General features: G+C 34.9%; 1 protein-coding gene across 1 annotated transcript; it reads left to right on the top strand.

Annotated features, from left to right (window-relative positions):
• Window positions 1-1,381: 1,381 nt before the first annotated feature.
• LOC127902298 (secreted RxLR effector protein 161-like) lies at window positions 1,382-16,856 on the top strand. Its single transcript, XM_052441155.1, has 3 exons — window positions 1,382-1,844; window positions 12,956-13,176; window positions 16,758-16,856. Exons 1-3 carry the CDS (start codon window positions 1,382-1,384, stop codon window positions 16,854-16,856), a joined length of 783 nt encoding a protein of 260 aa, XP_052297115.1.
• The last annotated feature ends 3,531 nt before the right edge of the window (window positions 16,857-20,387 follow it).

The following is a 20,387-nucleotide window of genomic DNA, read 5'->3' on the forward strand; positions in this document are numbered from 1 at the left end:
GTGTATGGTTGACTCAAAAGTCTTATTTGAAGAACGTGCTAGAAAGATTCGGTATGGATGACAAAACTAAACTGGTATGTACACTTATAGCTCCTCATTTTAAATTAAACTCTTCTTCATGTCCTACATCTAAAGAAAAGCGCGATTACATGGCTCGTGTTCCATATGCTAGTGTTGTGGGTAGTCTTATGTATGCTATGATATGCATAAGACCTAATATATCTCAAGCAGTGAGCATGGTTAATAGATACATGTACAATCCGAGTAAAAATCACTAGCTTACAGTAAAGTGGATTCTCCGATATTTGTATGGAATAGTTGATGTTGGGTTATTATTCAAGAAGGATTGTGGTCAACAATGTGTGGGGTATTGTGATTCTGATTTCGTCGGAGGCCTAGATAAGCGAAGATCAACAACGGGCTACGTATTCACATTAGGTGGAGGTCCGGTTAGCTGGAGGTCGATTCTACAATTGACAATTGCTCTGTCCACTACGGAAGCAGAGTATACGGCAACAGCTGAAGCTGTGATGGAAGCTGTTTGGTTGAAATGCTTGTTAGGTGATTTGGGAGTAATTCAAGAGACCATTGCGATTTTTTAACAAGAAGAATAGGAGTGTATGGTTGACTCAAAAGTCTTATTTGAAGAACGTGCTAGAAAGATTCGGTATGGATGACAAAACTAAACTGGTATGTACACTTATAACTCCTCATTTTAAATTAAACTCTTTTTCATGTCCTACATATAAAGAAAAGCGCGATTATATGGCTCGTGTTCCATATGCTAGTGTTGTGGGTAGTCTTATGTATGTTATGGTATGCATAAGACCTGATATATCTCAAGCAGTGAGCATGGTTAATAGATACATGTACAATCCGATTAAAAATCACTAGCTTGCAGTAAAGTGGATTCTCCGATATTTGTATGGAATAGTTGATGTTGGGTTATTGTTCAAGAAGGATTGTGGTCAACAATGTGTGGGGTATTGTGATTCTGATTTCGTCAGAGACCTAGATAAGCGAAGATCAACAACGGGCTACGTATTCACATTAGGTGGAGGTCCGGTTAGCTGGAGGTCGATTCTACAATCCACAATTGCTCTGTCCACTACGGAAGCAGAGTACATGGTAGCAACTGAAGCTGTAACGGAAGCTGTCTGGTTGAAAGGCTTGTTAGGTGATTTGGGTGTAATTCAAGAGAACATTGCGGTCTTTTGACAAGAAGAATATGAGCGTATGGTTGACTCAAAAGTCTTATTTGAAGAACGTACTATAAAGATTCAGTATGGATGACAAAACAAAACCAGTATGTACACCTCTAGCTCCTTATTTTAAATTAAGCTCTTCTTCATGTCTTACATCTAAAGAAAAGCACAATTACATGGCTCATGTTCCATATGCTAGTGTTGTGGGTAGTCTTATGTATGTTGTGGTATGCACAAGGCCCGATATATCTCAAGCAGTGAGCATGGTTAGTAGATACATGCACAATCCGGCTAAAAATCACTGGCTTGCAGTAAAGTGGATTCTCCGATATTTGTATGGAACAATTGATGTTGGGTTATTGTTCAAGAAGGATTGTGGTCAACAATGTGTGGGGTATTGCGATTCTGATTTCGCTGGAGACCTAGATAAGCGAAGATCAACAACGAAATACGTATTGACATTGGGTGGAGGTCCGGTTAGCTGGAGGTCGATGCTACAATCGACAATTGCTTTGTCCACTACGGAAGCAGAGTATACGGCAGCAACTGAAGATGTAAAGGCAGCTATCTGTTTGAAAGGCTTGTTAGGTGATTCGGGAGTAATTCAAGAGAACATTGCTGTCTTTTATGATAACCAAAGTACGATATTCCTCATGATGAATCAAACATAACACGCTCGGACGAAGCACATAGATGTGAAATATCATTATGTGAAGGAGATTATCGAGGGTGGTGATGTTTTGTTGAAAAAGATTAATACCAAGGATAACCCATCAGATATGTTGACAAATGTGATTTCTGGAGTTAAATTTCAACATTGCTTGAAACTAATTCAAGTTCTTCGAATGCATTAAGTGATACGAGCCTCGTCAAGAACTGACGCGACCCTAATCAATTTAGTTCCTAAGATCGAATCTAAACCAGGAATGGAATGGAACCTCAACCCAATGCTTATTGAAAGCACGAACCTTGGTATGTGAAGATGCCGCAATCAGTTATGGATGGTCTGATTGATAGGTTAAGAATTTAAACGCCACAGAAATCTGATAAGTTCAAAGAGTTTGTAAAGAACCAAAGAGAATTAACTCTCTCACCAATTGCATCAAAAACTTCTTTTTTTGTTTATTGAATATGAGTACTTTATGTAGGGTTGGTTACAAGAATTTTTGGAAATAAATCCTAACCCGAAAATCAAATCTGAATCTAAATCTTCCCTAAGGAAAGAATCTAAATCAAATCATAATCATAATCTAAGTAAATAAGAAAGAATTTAAACTAAATCAGAATCCTAATTGTCTTAAATGCCTTACATCAATTAAATGGAAACTAGGCGATTAAAATAGAAATAACTGATTTGATTCCCTAATAGCCTCCTCAAGAAACAGGAAAGTATCTGAAAAAGGAAAATAATATATTTTCCCACCATAATGTTTAAGCCAACTCCCTATTTCATGGAAGTGAGTATTTGGAAACTTCAAGAGCCTAAATCATGCATTTATCATGTGCGATTCCTTCAATGGGCTCCACGAATTTGATTGAGCCCAAGTTGCTTAAATCAATCCATTAAGCGCTTCTTTGAATTTCTTTGCTCGAGCTTTTGTAACGGGTCCGACGAGCACTTGAATAAGATCTGAATATGCCTCATCCCATGTGCTTGTGATAGTTTTATCCTTAATCTTATCAATTACGTTTGGAGTACTTTGAACTACGGTTGGCTCGATCTCATATTTTGGGTACGTAGGCAGTCACAGAGATGCAGCCACTTTGGGGATGATAATCCATTGGTAGTCGGCTCAGATTTGGACAAATCTTTGCCAATGTGGAAAATTGTTGAAAAATAAGAAAACCACTTGCATTTTGCTAACAATTGTCAAGGTTAGCCAAAATATTGGATTCAAATTTGGAGAATTTTTCAAGATTGGCCAAAGAATATCAAACTCCTTGACATATTTGCATAGGTTGGGTGGAATAGTGCTTGGATTCGGTGGAATAGTACTAGCTTCAAGTTTATAAATTAAAGCCATTTCTTCATTTCATAACATCCCAAAAAAATTGTTAAACTTATAAGTTTCTAAACTTTTGAGAGTTCTGAGAGTATTGGGTGTATTTGGGTTCTGGGAAAGTGAGATTTCTTTATTCAAATTTGTATTCAAATAATTGTTAATAATACAATTATTTTTCTCTTTCTCCCGTGGATGTAAACATATTGCCGAACCACGTAAATTTTGTGTCTTTTATTTTTTTATAATTATTTGGTGCGCTTGATTCCGCATTCCGCGCACAACAAAAATCATCTTGGGACGAATAATTACAAATTGACATTATAGCTGTAGAAATTTGGAGGTGTAATAACCCCAAAAAAAATCTTGAGAGACTTTAAATAAAAAAGATACAACGCCTTCAATTTGCTAAAAATAATAGTATCATTTCCTGTATGGATAATGGGTGATTAGATTTTTTTTTTTGTTATCAAATGAAGGATATTCAGTTCTTCTTAATGTGTTCATAGGCAAGAGCATACGCATACGCATGATTTGATGCTTCTTTATTGCATTTCTAATTAGGTACTCTCTTTTCTCGCCTTCTAAGTTTTAAAAGAAAGATAGATGTGAAGCAAACCAAACCCAAAGAAATATACAGAGAAACAGAACCATCAGAGGAAAAACTAAATAACAGAACAATAATTGAGCAAACAAAAATCAAACAAACCGAGACAACAGATGCCCTGTATCAAGCATCGTCGTATTGTATTGAAGTACTGCATCCCTTTTTCTTAAAAGGAAATATAATAAATATACGAAATAAGCATATGTTTGCATGGGTGGCAACATAATAATTACTCGAGTTGAGGAGTTGGAAAGATTGGAGATTAATTAGATGGTGACAATGAAAGATTTGGTATTCATATCTTCACAATTCATATGCTTTAATGCAGAATGGACAGCTTTATACCATTTTATTCAACCAAAAATGATAAAGTAGAAAAACCACAATAATTCACTTACTTTTTGATACTTTTAGGAATTTTTTTAGTCAAATTAAGTTCCATGATAATACAAGTGGCTTCTCCACACAATTGCACTTGCTTGAACATTTGGGCCGACATTTTCAGACGTGATGATACTTCTTAGCCAGTGGATATGTTGGAGGTACTACAAAACAGAGTATTTGACGAAGTTCGATTAGCTGAAAACAATATTAATAATGAAGGTAATTAAGAAAATGAACAATGCAAAAGTAGCCCGTCTCAGTTCTTCCAAATTTTCTCTTGGGCTTCCTTATTATTCCTTAATATTCTTAAAAAATGACACGAGGAACATTGAGTTTACAAATCTGGCCCTGCTGCCTGGTACCCTTCCAACGTATAAACTATAAAGTACCAGATGTTTTAATGAGAAAATGACAAGATCATTTATCAAATTTCTTGTGCATATATACATATATATACAAGACCAGCCTCCTCAATTGAGAATTAGAGCGATTATAAGACCTTGCAATGAGACCATAATACATCATCAAATCTGAAAAATACATCAGAAATTCGTCGCATTATATAATAAAAGACCTGTCATCGGGTCATATACATATATATTGAGAATAAAATATCAAAACACATACAGAGAGGTTACACAGATGATGAATGTACACATTTAGAATAAACTGTCTTTGAACTTTCGATGATCAAACAAAGGAAACAGACAGGTTGTAATCGTGTAAACACTATCATAGATGCAGGGACACGATAAAGTAAATCACAAGAAGACCATGAAGATGGGTATGAGAACCCCTCAGATTATAAACTTTGGATAAAAGGAAAAAGGAAAAACAACCTTATTTCAAATGATGCACAGAAGAAGAGTGACTTGAATCTTCATCAAAATCTAGATATTCCGCAATCATAGAGTAGAGGAATTTTAACAGGAACAAGACAGAAAATATTTTGCTATACTATTCACAAAACTGGACCAAATTGGTTCCTTTTTTGGTTGTCAAAACTTTATTTTTATGAATATGCTATCCAATGTTTTCAAACAATATTTCCACAATATAGTTGTTCATAGCCAACCTTTGATGGTTTAAGGATCTGTTCTAGGCATAATGCGCTGATTAGATTTTGTCTTTTTCCTTTTTTTGCCCTTTTTTATGCGATGAATGATATTCAGCTGCTCTTTATTATGTGTTAGTAGGGAAGAGTATTTTTCTAAGTACTTTCCTTGCCCACTTAAGTTCTGAAAGAAAGATAGATGTGAAGCAAAACAGAACAGCAATATTGATGACAATAAATAATTGGCAAAGAAAGAAAGAAAAAAAGTATGCATATTTTCAAGGAATTATAAAATTTGAAGGCTTTCAACCTAAAAATGTTGCCCCTTTCAATGAAATTTTATCATAAAATGTTCCTGAGGAATTATAAAATTTCAGAAAACAAGGCGAACTCTCAAACAAAATACTGAATTTAAATTCTCTTAGACCAAAAGACATTCAACGATGCAAAATCTGCCCATAAAAGCCTGAACGAATCATTAAAACTACATTCCAAAATCAACATTAAACCAAGTAACCCATTCTAAATAATTGGGATGAAGTTGTGAAACAAGCCACGAGATCAAATAAATGAAATAAAAATAAATCACCAGCTGGGATTTTCTTCTTCAAATTCGCAACTTTAAGTCAAAAGTAGCCTATGAAATTAGTCGTACTCCCAAAGCGTACAATATGACAACGACACCGCCAACAGCTGAAAATAAAATTCTTATTTGTCAATTTGAACTTTCTTTACTACAAATATCTTATCGATAAATTATTAAAAAAAGCAAATTTTGTAAAATTTTTCCGTAGGAGATAGAAAGTAATATATATATCCGTGCCTTTTCGGCATGCAATTGTTGTATGACTGTATTAAGATCATTATGAGCTCAACGCTGTTGATCCTAATTGGTGTTTGATAAGTAGTTCAGCGTTGTTTGGCAAGTGAAAAAGTGAAAGAAATGTTGGGAAAATATGCTCTTTAAAAGCATATGTGTTTATTTAATTGTAATAAACAATTTTTTCTGATTAATAAAATAAATGAGGTATTTTATTCAAATATCTTAATTGCATTAATATTTGTATTAAAGTCCATTTAATCATATTATATGTATTTATGTGATCACCATGTGGATTCACAGAAGACATAAATACAAGTTATCTTATGATTAAATAAATTTAGTTCGCAGTTGATAAATAAAGTTGGGCACTTTATTTAGGTATAGACTGTAATAAATTCATTGAATGATTTGTCTTAATCATGTATGAATTTATTGATGTAGTACGACTACATTGAACAGGATCACATATGAGATTTAATTAACTTTGTAATAACTGTCAGACTTATTAAATCTCATAGGCGTTGATTTTACTGTAATCTTAATCTTGAGTTAATTATGATTTCATGATTGTGATTGTTATTTCATTTGAGTTACCTATGGGCACGACACATCCTTGTGATCAAGATTACCCGGTATCTTGGTGGGAGCAATTATGAGTATTGGAGTTATGGATTAACAATATAGAATTTGTACAACACATCTCTTGATAGGTTTTCGGTACTTGATCATAGAATTCTCTAGCCAGAGTGTGTCAACATATTTAGTATGTTGAAAATGATCATTAGAGAAAACCAGTAAGGATCAAGGAATAAGATGTTATTAAATTGATTGGACAGTTGAGATATCAATTTAATTAACGATGTGGTACAAAGGATTGTGCAGTAAAGAAATCAATGTGGCTTGGGACGAATTATTATTCGAGCATACAATTATGGAAGTCAGTTCCAATCTTTTAGTGGAGTAGATTTGGAATTAAATAATTGGGCTAGTTTAATTACATGCCTAATTATTGTAGCCACTATTGTATGTTCCCAAATGATCCCCGGGTTAGCTCATTTAATTGATTGCACCACTACTGGACTAATAAGTAAGATAACTAGCAATTTGGGTCAAAAGCCTAAATATATCATTTAGTGGGAGGCTCCATTTAATTAGCTTTTGTATAAGGGGCCTTATGTTATTTTACAAGGTGGGTCCTCTATTGAAAAAGCAAATAACGTGGGTTTTGATTTTTCATTATTTGGAGCCTAGGGTTTTCACTAAAGGGAGATATATAAGGCTTATTTTTCTCAACAGAAAAAAGGGAGCAGCCACTTTATACAGATCAAAGAATAAGATTTTTCTCTCCATTATTGAGAGAAAAATTTTCTCGTGCTAGTTGCTTTGGTAGTGATAAAGGCGCCCACACGTCAAGTGCAGATCGAACCTGAGTCATAACCTGGAAGATCATTGGTGACAGTTCGTGATCTAGCAAGCGTGGTGGCGACGGATCGTGATCTAACAGGAGTGGTGGTGGCAGATCGTGATCTAGGAGCCTAAATCACTTCAGCGGAAAAAGCCAACTCGGATTTTCAAGGTACGATTTCTAGAATACGAATTCTTATATATTATATGAGAGCGATCTTCAAAAGGTTTAATAAAAATTTAAAAACCGGATTTTTCCCTACAATTGGTATCAGAGCCATCTCATATTAATATATAAGAATTTCGTATGAAATCATTCTTGAAATTTATGTATTAGAGTGGCACAATTTATTCAGATATATATTAATTGTTTAATATATGAATAAAGCATGTTTTGGTTTGTCTTAATTCATGGTTAGATTTTCCGTTGTATTTTTTCTTTGGATCTGTAACAGGAGGGGTGGTTTTTTATCACCATGTTTCCCTCTTGATTTATTTTACTGTTATAGAATTTTTGTAAGCCAAAATTGGCATAGGAAATTTGTAATTCATCACTGGAAAATGAGATCAAAACGACGGAAGCCGGAATTTTTTTTTTTCAGCGGCGGCCACCAACCAGCAACGCAAAAACACTCGCGCAGCAGCAACGCACAGCAGGCAGCGCGCGCGGCCAGCATGGCCAGCAGCGCACGCTGCGCGCACAGCAAGCAGCGAGCGAGCGCTGGCGCATGCAGCACGCGCAGCTGCAGCGCGCGCTGGCTAGCGTGGCCAGTGGCACGCTCTGCATGTGCAGCAGAAGCGTGCGCCGGTTTGGTTCGTTTCCGGCGACATGGCGGCTGTTGGTTCGCGTCGGAGAGGCGTCGGAGATGGCTGGAAACCGGGAACAGCAGCTGGTGCTTTTTGGAGATGGCGGCTGGGGAAGAAGAGGAGAAGAAAAATGTGATTTTAGGGTTCCATGGTTTTTATCATGGAGGTCCCTATAGTTTCATATTTTTCCAGTTGGGCAGAAACGTTTTTAATTTGTTGCATTTAAGTCCAAAAACAGTTTTGGATTTAATGAATCCTAGTTTTAGGCCCAATTTCAATTGGGCTTAATGGATTAAAAATGCATAGACAAAATTAAATACATTAAATTTATTTTTGGTCCAAAAGTTTTATTTTAATAAAAAAAATAATAAAACTATTTATTTATTTATTTCTTTTTAAAATTAAAAATTGGACCAATTATAAATTTAAAAGCCCAATTTCCCCTAGTCCATTAACAAAGACAAGATTATAGAAGATGGACATTGACAAGAAGCCCAATGAAGATTAGGCTTAGGTTAATGTATTTTTCATTATTAGGAAAGCCATGAATTAAGATTATTTAATTGTTTTTCTATATGTTATGTTTTGGATGATAACATGCCATGATAACATGTCATATAGAATAGGTAGTGCCACTCTATGCATAATGATACATGTCATTCATTAATTATGAATTTCATTATATTGTTTGAAATTTGCACATGCTTAATAATATTTGATATCATCTAGATAATATTATAGGAAGCATGCAATTAACAATATGTATGTTTTAAAAAGGAAAAACCAATTTTAAAATATTGAGTGGGAGAGGGAAAATTCAAGATAATTTTCCCACGGGCTCCATTGTTAGTTCAATAATAAAATTATATATATACCTCGACTTCATGATACGGTGATGCTCCCTACGGAGGGTATATATATTAGATATTTTATTTGATGAACTTCTTCAAAGATAAAATTGAAATATTTTTCAATCGATTGTTCACCCCAACGGTGACTATTGATATGAAAAATACGTAGATTGAAACAATGGTTATACACTCAACTAAAGTTTGTTATTAACCTTCCCAACGAAGCTCTGTTAACAAATTTAGGCCCAAAAAGATAACGATAATTATTTATCATGTCTCTACATGAAAGTAAATAATCCAATGGGTAATTGGGTCTAGTAAGTATAGACATGACTTCCCCACCGAATAGCTTGTCAAAGCAGTACTAGATTATCGTTACAATAAATTAAAATGCATTTATGGTTTTTTGCATTTTTGTCATTTATTGTGAATATTGTTTCAAAGTATTTATGCATGTGTATTTTGTTTTTTCAGAAAATGTCTTCCATCAACCCATTATTAATTATCCTTGTTAAAAATGAACTCACTGGCGAAAATTATTTAGATTGGAAACGCAATCTATTTAATATTCTCACTGCTAAGGGAAGCAAATATGTGTTGACCCAGCCTTGCCCTCCTGAACCATCGTTATACGATTATAGAAATCAGAGGGAGCCTTATGAGAAATGGTGCGAAGCTAACAAAATGGCTAAGCTCTATATATTGGCTTCGATTTCTGTGGAACTGCATAAGAAACATCAGAGCATGGAAACAGCCACTGAAATAATGGCTAGTCTTCATCAGATGTTTGGACAAAATACCCATTTTGCCAGAGAAGCAGCATTAAAACGTATTACGGATACCAAGATGGGAGAGGGCACAAAAGTTCGTGATCATGTCCTCAAAATGATGGACTATTTGAATGAGGTAGAGATTCATGGTGTTCAAATCAATGATAAATCAAAGATTAACATGGTGATTGAATCTTTACCTGATACATTCAAAGAGTTTAAGGTCAGTTATATCTTAAACAATAAAGATATGACCTTAATTGAATTAATGCACGAACTACATGCTATAGAAGAATTTTATCATAGCAGAAAACTTCCTGAAAAAGGATTCTCTTCAAGGCTTAAGTCGAAAGACAAGAATGAGCAAGCAAAAGTTGGGATCGGCAAACTGTCCACTAAAAGAAGTGGCAAGCCAAAAGGCAAGTGTTACAAATGTGGACAGAAGGGTCACTGGAAGAAAGATTGTCCTAAGATTATTAAAATCAGGTATAGGAAATCTTTAAGCTTCCTAATTAGTTCAGATTTCTATTGATTCATACAATAATGAATTCTGAGATAACTAATCTTATTTGTAATTCATTTATTTGGTTTTCAGGAAACCAAGAGATTAAGTGAAGAAAGCTTCAAACAGCAGTTGAGGACGTGCTAGTTTATATCAATTGAAAGACTAGATCAATTTTACAAGACTTTAGTTTTGATATTTGTCTTTAGAGGAATTTAATTTCGGTGGCTTGTTTTAATAAACAGGAGTACACTGTTATTTATGGATCCTCTGTTTATTACTTATTTTGGTTATTTATAAAGACAATTTATATCATAGAAGTACATTGATCTATTCAAAGTAAGATATAATTATAAAAAGTATATGCATTTATCTAAGAAAAGAAATGTTTCTTCTAACCAAAAATCACCTCTGATATTTATGCTTAAGTCATATAAACTATAATAAGATTTTAAGAAAATGATTAATGATAGACTTGTTGGCCTATCAAGATTGATCATTGTAACTCTATAAATCTTATTTAGAAAAGTAATATGACAAGGATGCTCTTCATGAGCTAAAAGCATAACATTGTATTTGATGATTTAGCGCATACAAATGTATACGGACTAATCAGTTTACATGTTATAAGAGGTTGTGAGTATTCTATCAATCTTGTTGATGAATATTCATTTTATTTATGTTTGTCTAAGTGCGTCATGATTCCATTGCTTTTGAAATTCAAAAGAGAACGTGGATAAGACAGAAGCAATTAGACAGGAACATAAAAGAACTTCGATATGATCGAAACAAAGAATATCTCTATGGAGAATTCAAGTACTATTTGGTTGTCAATGAACACTATGATACAATAGTGTAATTAAATGGAGAAACAAGATTCTTTTGGATAAGACAAGATATATACTAAGTGGTTTATCATTTACCTTTTTGATTTCAGATACTAGAATTTGAAACTACAAAGTTTATTGAACTAAGTTTCATCTATCTCGGTGTCTACTACTCCAAGATATTATGAAAAAGTCACAAACATAGTTTGAGACACATTCGTATTTGGAGTTTACTAGAATCAGAGATAGAGCAGATGAATTCGTGTTCAGAAGCTTGCATGTTTTAGGTATCTTAAAGGAATAAGGGAAAGTCTGAATTATAGTCCTCAAGATAGGAATGTATTTATAGAAATATTATTTACTTTCTTTGAGGAAGACTATATAATGACTTATAACCTAAGAGTAAGGTAAAACTAGAGAAATAAAAGAGATCAGGTTGATGCTCAGCTTTCAACACCTGTTATAGAACAGGAAGAACAACAACAACCAGCTGATCAGTACAGGATTATCCTTGAACAACCATCACTTTTAGAACCTCGTCGTAGTGGGAGGGTAACTAGGTTACCTGAGAGATACATGCTTTTGGGAGAAACCTATACGGCTATCTCAGATGAACATGTACAAGATCCCACTAGTTACAACGAAGCTCTAATAGATAGATATGTTGAATTTTGGAAAAAGGCCATGAATCAAGAAATGGAATCTATGTATTCCAATAAAGTCTGGGAACTTGTAGAGGCACCAAATGGGGTAAAACCTATAGGGTGCAAGTGGATCTACAAGAGAAAAAGAGGAGTAGACGGAAAGGTGGAAACATTTAAAGCAAGATTAGTAGCCGAAGGGTTTACTCAGAAAGAAGGAATCAATTATGAGGAAACCTTTTCTCCGGTTGCTATGCTTAAATCCATCAGGATTCTGCTCTCCATTGCTGCAGTGCTAGATTATGAAATTTGGCAAATGGATGTCAAGACTGTCTTTTTTAAACGGGCATCTTGAAGAAAACATCTACATGCAGCAACCAGATGGATTTATACAAAAAGGCCAAGAACACATGGTATGTAAGTTGCAGAGATCCATTTATGGATTGAAGCAAGCATCCCGGTCATGGAACATCAGATTTGATCAAGCGATAAAATCGTTTGGATTCATTCAGAACATTGATGAACCATGTGTTTACAAGAAAATTCAAGAAAAATTTGTAACCTTCCTAATTCTTTATGTAGATGATATTCTTCTAATTGGAAACGATATAGGAGTGTTGACTACAATAAAGAGTTGGTTAGCAAAACAATTTGATATGAAAGACCTGAGAGAGGCAAGTTATATTCTTGGTATCAAGTTACTACGAGACCGGAAGAATAAAACTTTAGCCTTGTCTCAAGCGGACTATATCGATAAGATATTGGCTAGATTTAGCATGGAAAATTCCAAGACTGGTTTATTACCATTCAGACATGGAATTACATTCTCTAAGGATCAATCACCTAAAACATCTGAAGAGATAGAGAGAATGAGACGAGTTCCCTATGCAACAGCTGTGGGAAGACTCATGTATGTCATGCTTTGTACTAGGCCAGACATCTGTTTTGCGGTATGGATGGTTAGCAGATATCAATTTAATCCTGGACCTCAATACTGGACTGCAGTCAAGCATATTATAAAGTATCTGAAAAGAACTAAAAATTATATGCTTGTGTATTCTGGTGATGAACTTATTCCAGTGGGTTATACTGATTCTGACTTTAAGTCAGATAGGGATTCCAGAAAATCTACTTCTGGCTATGTGTTTGCATTGGGAAGTGGAGCTATTAGTTGGATGAGTGTGAAACAATCTTGTATCACAGACTCAATAACTAAAGCTGAATATGTGGCTACATCTGAAGCTGCAAAAGAAGCTATATGGCTCTGCAAGTTCCTACGAAATCTTGAGGTGGTACCTGTTGTAACTGCACCCCTTAAACTATTTTGTGATAATGGTGGTGCGGTAGCTCAATCTAAGGAACCAAGGAACCACAAGAAACAAAACATATTGAAAGGAAGTATCATCTTATAAGGGAATAGTATAGAAAGGTTATATGAAAGTACCCCAAATGGCATTAGATGCTAAATTGCAGATCTTATTACAATGGCCATTAGTGGGAAACCTTTATAACCTGCACTTAGAGCCCTAGAGCATGTGCAATATGCCAGATATGCTTTGAGAGCTAGTGGGAGATTGTTGGGAAAATATGCTCTTTAAAAGCATATGTGTTTATTTAATTGTAATAAACAATTTTTTCTGATTAATAAAATAAATGAGGTATTTTATTCAAATATCTTAATTGCATTAATATTTGTATTAAAGTCCATTTAATCATATTATATGTATTTATGTGATCACCATGTGGATTCACAGAAGACATAAATACAAGTTATCTTATGATTAAATAAATTTAGTTCGCAGTTGATAAATAAAGTTGGGCACTTTATTTAGGTATAGTTTATTTAGGTATAGACTGTAATAAATTCATTGAATGATTTGTCTTAATCATGTATGAATTTATTGATGTAGTACGACTACATTGAACAGGATCACATATGAGATTTAATTAACTTTGTAATAACTGTCAGACTTATTAAATCTCATAGGCGTTGATTTTACTGTAATCTTAATCTTGAGTTAATTATGATTTCATGATTGTGATTGTTATTTCATTTGAGTTACCTATGGGCACGACACATCCTTGTGATCAAGATTACCCGGTATCTTGGTGGGAGCAATTATGAGTATTGGAGTTATGGATTAACAATATAGAATTTGTACAACACATCTCTTGATAGGTTTTCGGTACTTGATCATAGAATTCTCTGGCCAGAGTGTGTCAACATATTTAGTATGTTGAAAATGATCATTAGAGAAAACCAGTAAGGATCAAGGAATAAGATGTTATTAAATTGATTGGACAGTTGAGATATCAATTTAATTAACGATGTGGTACAAAGGATTGTGCAGTAAAGAAATCAATGTGGCTTGGGACGAATTATTATTCGAGCATACAATTATGGAAGTCAGTTCCAATCTTTTAGTGGAGTAGATTTGGAATTAAATAATTGGGCTAGTTTAATTACATGCCTAATTATTGTAGCCACTATTGTATGTTCCCAAATGATCCCCGGGTTAGCTCATTTAATTGATTGCACCACTACTGGACTAATAAGTAAGATAACTAGCAATTTGGGTCAAAAGCCTAAATATATCATTTAGTGGGAGGCTCCATTTAATTAGCTTTTGTATAAGGGGCCTTATGTTATTTTACAAGGTGGGTCCCCTATTGAAAAAGCAAATAACGTGGGTTTTGATTTTTCATTATTTGGAGCCTAGGGTTTTCACTAAAGGGAGATATATAAGGCTTATTTTTCTCAACAGAAAAAAGGGAGCAGCCACTTTATACAGATCAGAGAATAAGATTTTTCTCTCCATTATTGAGAGAAAAATTTTCTCGTGCTAGTTGCTTTGGTAGTGATAAAGGCGCCCACACGTCAAGTGCAGATCGAACCTGAGTCATAACCTGGAAGATCATTGGTGACAGTTCGTGATCTAGCAAGCGTGGTGGCGACGGATCGTGATCTAACAGGAGTGGTGGTGGCAGATCGTGATCTAGGAGCCTAAATCACTTCAGCGGAAAAAGCCAACTCGGATTTTCAAGGTACGATTTCTAGAATACGAATTCTTATATATTATATGAGAGCGATCTTCAAAAGGTTTAATAAAAATTTAAAAACCGGATTTTTCCCTACAAGAAAATCATCAGATCTCATTGATTACAAATTACAAGTACAATATGTTTATATAGTGATGATCAGAACCTTCTACACTCACCTAACACACGTGAAAAGCTTGAGCTAAGAATCAGCTGATGATGAACAACTTTTTAGCTCAATAACAGTTTTAATTACCAGCTCTAACAACCGTGCTGACTCAGCAGCCACATCAGCAGTGTTAACTAACTCGATGAACGAACTTCTCTTATATTCAACATCCCCCCTCTAGCTTTAAGGTCGGGGAAGGACATTAAGCTTGCTGTATGAATAAGCAAAATGATCAAAGGAGAGAGGTTTGGTAAAGATATCAACCAATTGTTCTGAACTGGAAACATGATCAACTGAGAGCTGCTTTTGTACTATATGTTCTCTTAAGAAAATGGATATCCAACTCAATGTGTTTAGTGCGTGAGTGATACTTTGAGTTCCTGAAGTAGATAAGTGAGCCAAAGAACCTCTGAAGTAGCTAGAGCCAGAGCCCTATATTCAGACTCAGTAGAGGATCTAGAGACTATGTGCTATTTCTTTGCAAACCAGGAAAAAAGATTACTACCTGGAAACACACAATACCTACCAATTGATCTTCGATCATCGGGGTCTAAACCCCAGTCAGCATCAGAATAGGCAGTTAAAGTCATTGAGCCTGAGTGAAGAATAGAGACCAAAGTTAGCTGTACACTGAAGATATCTCAATACTCTTTTACAAGCTTGCCAGTGAAGAACTTTTGGGGCAGCTAAAAACTGACTAAGCTTGTTGACAATGAAAGCAATGTCAGGTCTGGTTAGAAGAACATATCGAAGAGAGTCCACAATAATTCTGTACAAGGATGGATTTTCAAGTGCAGCACCTCTGTCCTTATGCAGTTTTTCTAATGTACATATAGGTGTAATACAGCCTTTGCCATCTAACGTGTTAGCCTTTTCATGAATATCACCTATATACTTTGTTTCAGAAAGATGTAAACCATGTACAGAGGGAGTAACTTCTATTCCAAGGAAATAATTGAACTCCCCCAATCTTTCAATGCAAATTCGATGTTGAACTGTTGAATAACTGCTGCAATTTGCTTGGAATTAGATCCTGTGATTAAGATGCCATTACATAGATGAGATTATGCAGTTTATCTTTTCCTGCATGCTGAATGAATAGAGAAGTGTCAGATTTAGAGGCTTGAAAACCGCATTGAATAAGTGAGCCCTTTAACCTGTCATGCTTAAGACCATATAAAGCCTTGTTGAGTTTACACATGAGAAGGATAAGTGGAGTCAATAAACCCTTCTGACTGATGCATGAAAACATCTTCAGTAAGCACTCCATTAAGAAATGCCTTATAGACCTATGATGCGTGACTGTCAAACTCAAAACTATTTTGACTGTACAGGGCTTAACCACTGGACTAAAAGTCTTAAAGATAGTCAACACCATGAGTCTGGTTATATCACTTAACAACCAAAAGTTCCTTGCATTTTGAAGTACTCCTATTAGGATTGTATTTGATTCTATAAACCTATTTGCTACCAGCAATTTTACCAGCTGCTGTAGTATGAACTAAAGACCAGGTCTGATTCCTTTGTAAGGCTTCAAATTCTTCCTTCAAAGCTAGATACCACTTAGGATCAACGAATGCAGTTTTGACAATGGTTGGTTCTAGATCTTGAAAGACTGCTAGATAGGGTTTTGGCTTATAGATACTCTGATAATCATTGGATACGTGGCTATAGATTGAGGAGGATTTGGATGCATTTGTGGTAAGCGTGCAGAAGAGGCCTGCTGTAATGAATGACAACTTGATGAAGGAGACAACACGAAACTGCATTTAGTGGTCCTTCATTGCTACTGTCAACAAGATCAGGATTGTGAAAGAAGGAAAAATGAATAGGTGGTGGTGTAATAGAATCAGGAACAGAGAAAACAAATCCTTTTTGTCTTGAGAATAACTCTATGGAAACTCTGACTCATTGGATGTTACATGTCTTGCAACAAAGACATTTCCTCGTTTGTCTAGACATTTATAGCCTTTATGAAGTGGACTGTAACCAATGAAAATGCATTTTTGAGTGTGAAAATCAAGCTTATGTTGATTATAGGTCTTAATATAGGAAAGTATGAACAACCAAAGACTTTAAGGAACTTATAGTCAGGAAATTGATTATGCAATCTTTGCAAAGGACACTGATTTTCCAGTATAGTTGTTGGCATTCTATTAATCAAGTATGCGGTTGTATGAAAGGCTTCTCACCAGAAAGAGACTTAAATGTGCTTGAGCTAGAACAGTGAGTCCTGTTTCAACAATATATTATCAGCAGAGTAGTCAGTGCCCTCGCTAGAGTAGTCACGCTACAGTAGTCAACGCAATGGGCAAACCTCCACATGCCTTAGCTACATTAATTGTTGTAGACTTGAACTTACAATTTTCAACATCATCATCATTCATTATCTTAAACAATCTCCAGGCTTCTTCTTCAGTTATATTGGCAATCAAAAAGTTATCTTTGGAGCCCATACTTAATAGTACATTATTATCTCTTGCTGTGAGCAATAGTCTACATCATTTACAATCATTTCTAAAAGGAATTTTAACCGTCTCCAAATCAAGAAGTTTCCAGATATTATCTAGAATCACAAGAATCTTATTCTCATTCTTCAATCGTTCATACAGCCTGCTGGCTCTTCTATATTCAGCTTCCTCGGATAACTCCAGACCTAACTTCTCTGCAATTTCCCCTTGAATCTTTTTTATGTCTGAAGTCTGTGAAACCTCTGAAAAAACCACTCGATCAAAGAGCTTATCTTCCTTGGCTTGCTTAGCAAACTCTTTGGCCAGTGTCGTCTTTCCAATGCCGCCTATGCTGTACACCCTAATAATGCTACCATTCGCATTAGTCAACGCATTTTGTGTAGACTTCAAATTGGAAACTCTTGATTCGAAGGCCTCGTAACCTTTGTTAGACTTAAGCCATATTTCCTCCGGAATGGTACAGTGGGAAACGATATCAAACTTCTTAACTTCTTCTCCAAGTTCAATAAGGGACTTCACCTCTGTCTTTACTTTCTTGCTAAGCTAATACCGGGTCCTCAAATTAGGACACAAGCCCTTGAGACAATGCTTATTTGTTGACTCCTCATCTCCAATGAATTAGGTTGCCCGATCAATGATGTTGTTCGCACTAACCAGCCATTTCTCAACCTTCTCTTCAATCTCTTCCCCTTTTTCTTTCGCCTTGGAAACTCTGAGCTGAATGCTCGTTCGCTCAACCTTCAACTTCTCTAGTTCCGCCTTGAGATTCTCAAGGTTGGCATTGTAGTTCCGCTTGCGCAAATAAACAAGTTGGCGTTCAGTTGGAGGAGCCAAGCATTTTACAAGTTCCAAGACGAGAGTAACAATGACTTCTAGCATTTTGAATCCTGACAACAACGTAGAAGAGAAGAAGGCCAAAGGAAAGTAAAAACAGAGACACAGCGATAAGACAAGCAGCTGTGGAGTTAAAATAAATAAGAAACAAACAGAAGCAATGCACTTTTCAAATAAGACGAAGGAAAGAAGAAAAAGGTTTTTGTTTTAGATTAAGAATAAGGCTAGCGCTAAGTTACGTTGAACGTAACTTGCGCCTCTCACAGTAACAGTATCCAGTCCCACCAATGGCATTGTTGCTGTGAGAGGGCCATAAGTTACGTTCAACGTAACTTAGGCCCTCCCTAAGAATAAATGTGAAGAGCCAAAAAAGCTAATGGGTACAGAATAAGAAATGATTACGAGAGTGGGGGAGCTAATAAGGCTGTGGAGTGAACTAACGTAAATAAATTATTGTTAATCTTTTATGACGTGCATATAAAATAATATACGTGCATATAAAATAATATTATTAATTTTATATTTTTATTCAATAACTACCTATTTATTTTCTAAAAACAATTAATAAAAGGAATAATTAAGTACTGAATCCAAATCCTAAACCATTAGATAAAAATAAGCGAACAAAAAGAGTAATTGTAGATTAATAAGAAAGTGATTTATTAATTTATGAGGCCAATTAACGTAATCACAAATCTAGTTTCTATATTTGTAATTTAAAAATATCAATTAGAAATGAACAGTAGGATTGACAAATTAAGGGTTTATGCCGAGTTTTTTCAAGCCCAACCCCAAACCCATTAGAGTAGAGGTGCAAGGGCTGGGCCTAAGCTAGGCTTTAACCTAACTTGGGCTTTTACTTTTTTTTTTCAAATTTTTTAAAAATGGTTGTAAACTTAAAATGAGTTAATAATAATAAAATTATTATAATCAATAATGAATTAAAGAAAATAAATATTTGAAAATAAAATAAAAAATAAAGAAAATGAAGCAAATCAAAATTTAGAAATTTAATTTTTTTAGTACTGGTTCTTTAATTAAGGCACTCTCTTAATTAATTAACACTTAAAAGAGAATTTAATATAACAATTTTAAGTTTTTTTGATTAATTATTAGTATATAAATTAGGAACTTAAACTTTTTTTTTAATTTTTTCATTATTTTTTAAATTTTAATTTATTATTTTAATTTTTATATATATACTTTTTTAAATAAAGGGTTTGGACCTGGCTCAGACTTTTTTTCCTAGTGTAGGAGGATCGGGCCAAAGCCCGTGGAAATGGGCTGGCTCAGGCTTTTTAGCCATCCATAGTGAACAAACTCTTTGTTGAGTTAGTAAAATAGAAAGGGAAATTACTAAAACAAGAGCCAGCAACTTTTACTCACACATGAGCTAATGATGTATTGAGAAGGACATTTGTTTGATAGTTGTCTTGGAAATCCTACCTCAATCAACTATGTGGGCAACTATAACAGACAGAACTAGAACAACCCTTATTCAAACACTTGCAACCCTGGATAAAGGCAGCACCCAAACTTCTCATGGAGCAATCAGAATTAGAATCAATATGCTACAACATCCAGTGGACCGAATAGATCTACTCAACCACATGGATTTCATCAACAAAATTAAGGGCAAAAAGCACCAACAATGATCAACTCAGCTCCCTTGAAGCTTTGATTAAGGAGTAAATTGGGAAGAATGAAGCAGTTGTCCAAAGACAAGATGTATCCTTAAGAAACCTGGAAAATCATATGGGACAGCTTACTATAACATTAAGTAACATATCTCAGGGCAGTTTACCAAGCAACACAGAGGACCCAAGAAGAGAAGGGAAAGAGCATTGCAAAATAATTAACTTAAGATTTGGAAAAGATGTTCACATCCTAGTTGTTATACCAAAAAGAAACTCAAGTTGAAGACGAGCCACAACCCTTCACTTTACAGCACACTGGTGAGAACAGTAAAGCTACAACATCTACAAAAAATAATTATCCA

The sequence above is a fragment of the Citrus sinensis genome, chromosome 5 (genome assembly GCF_022201045.2).
Source record: "Citrus sinensis cultivar Valencia sweet orange chromosome 5, DVS_A1.0, whole genome shotgun sequence".
In the NCBI taxonomy this organism is placed as follows: Eukaryota; Viridiplantae; Streptophyta; class Magnoliopsida; order Sapindales; family Rutaceae; genus Citrus; species Citrus sinensis.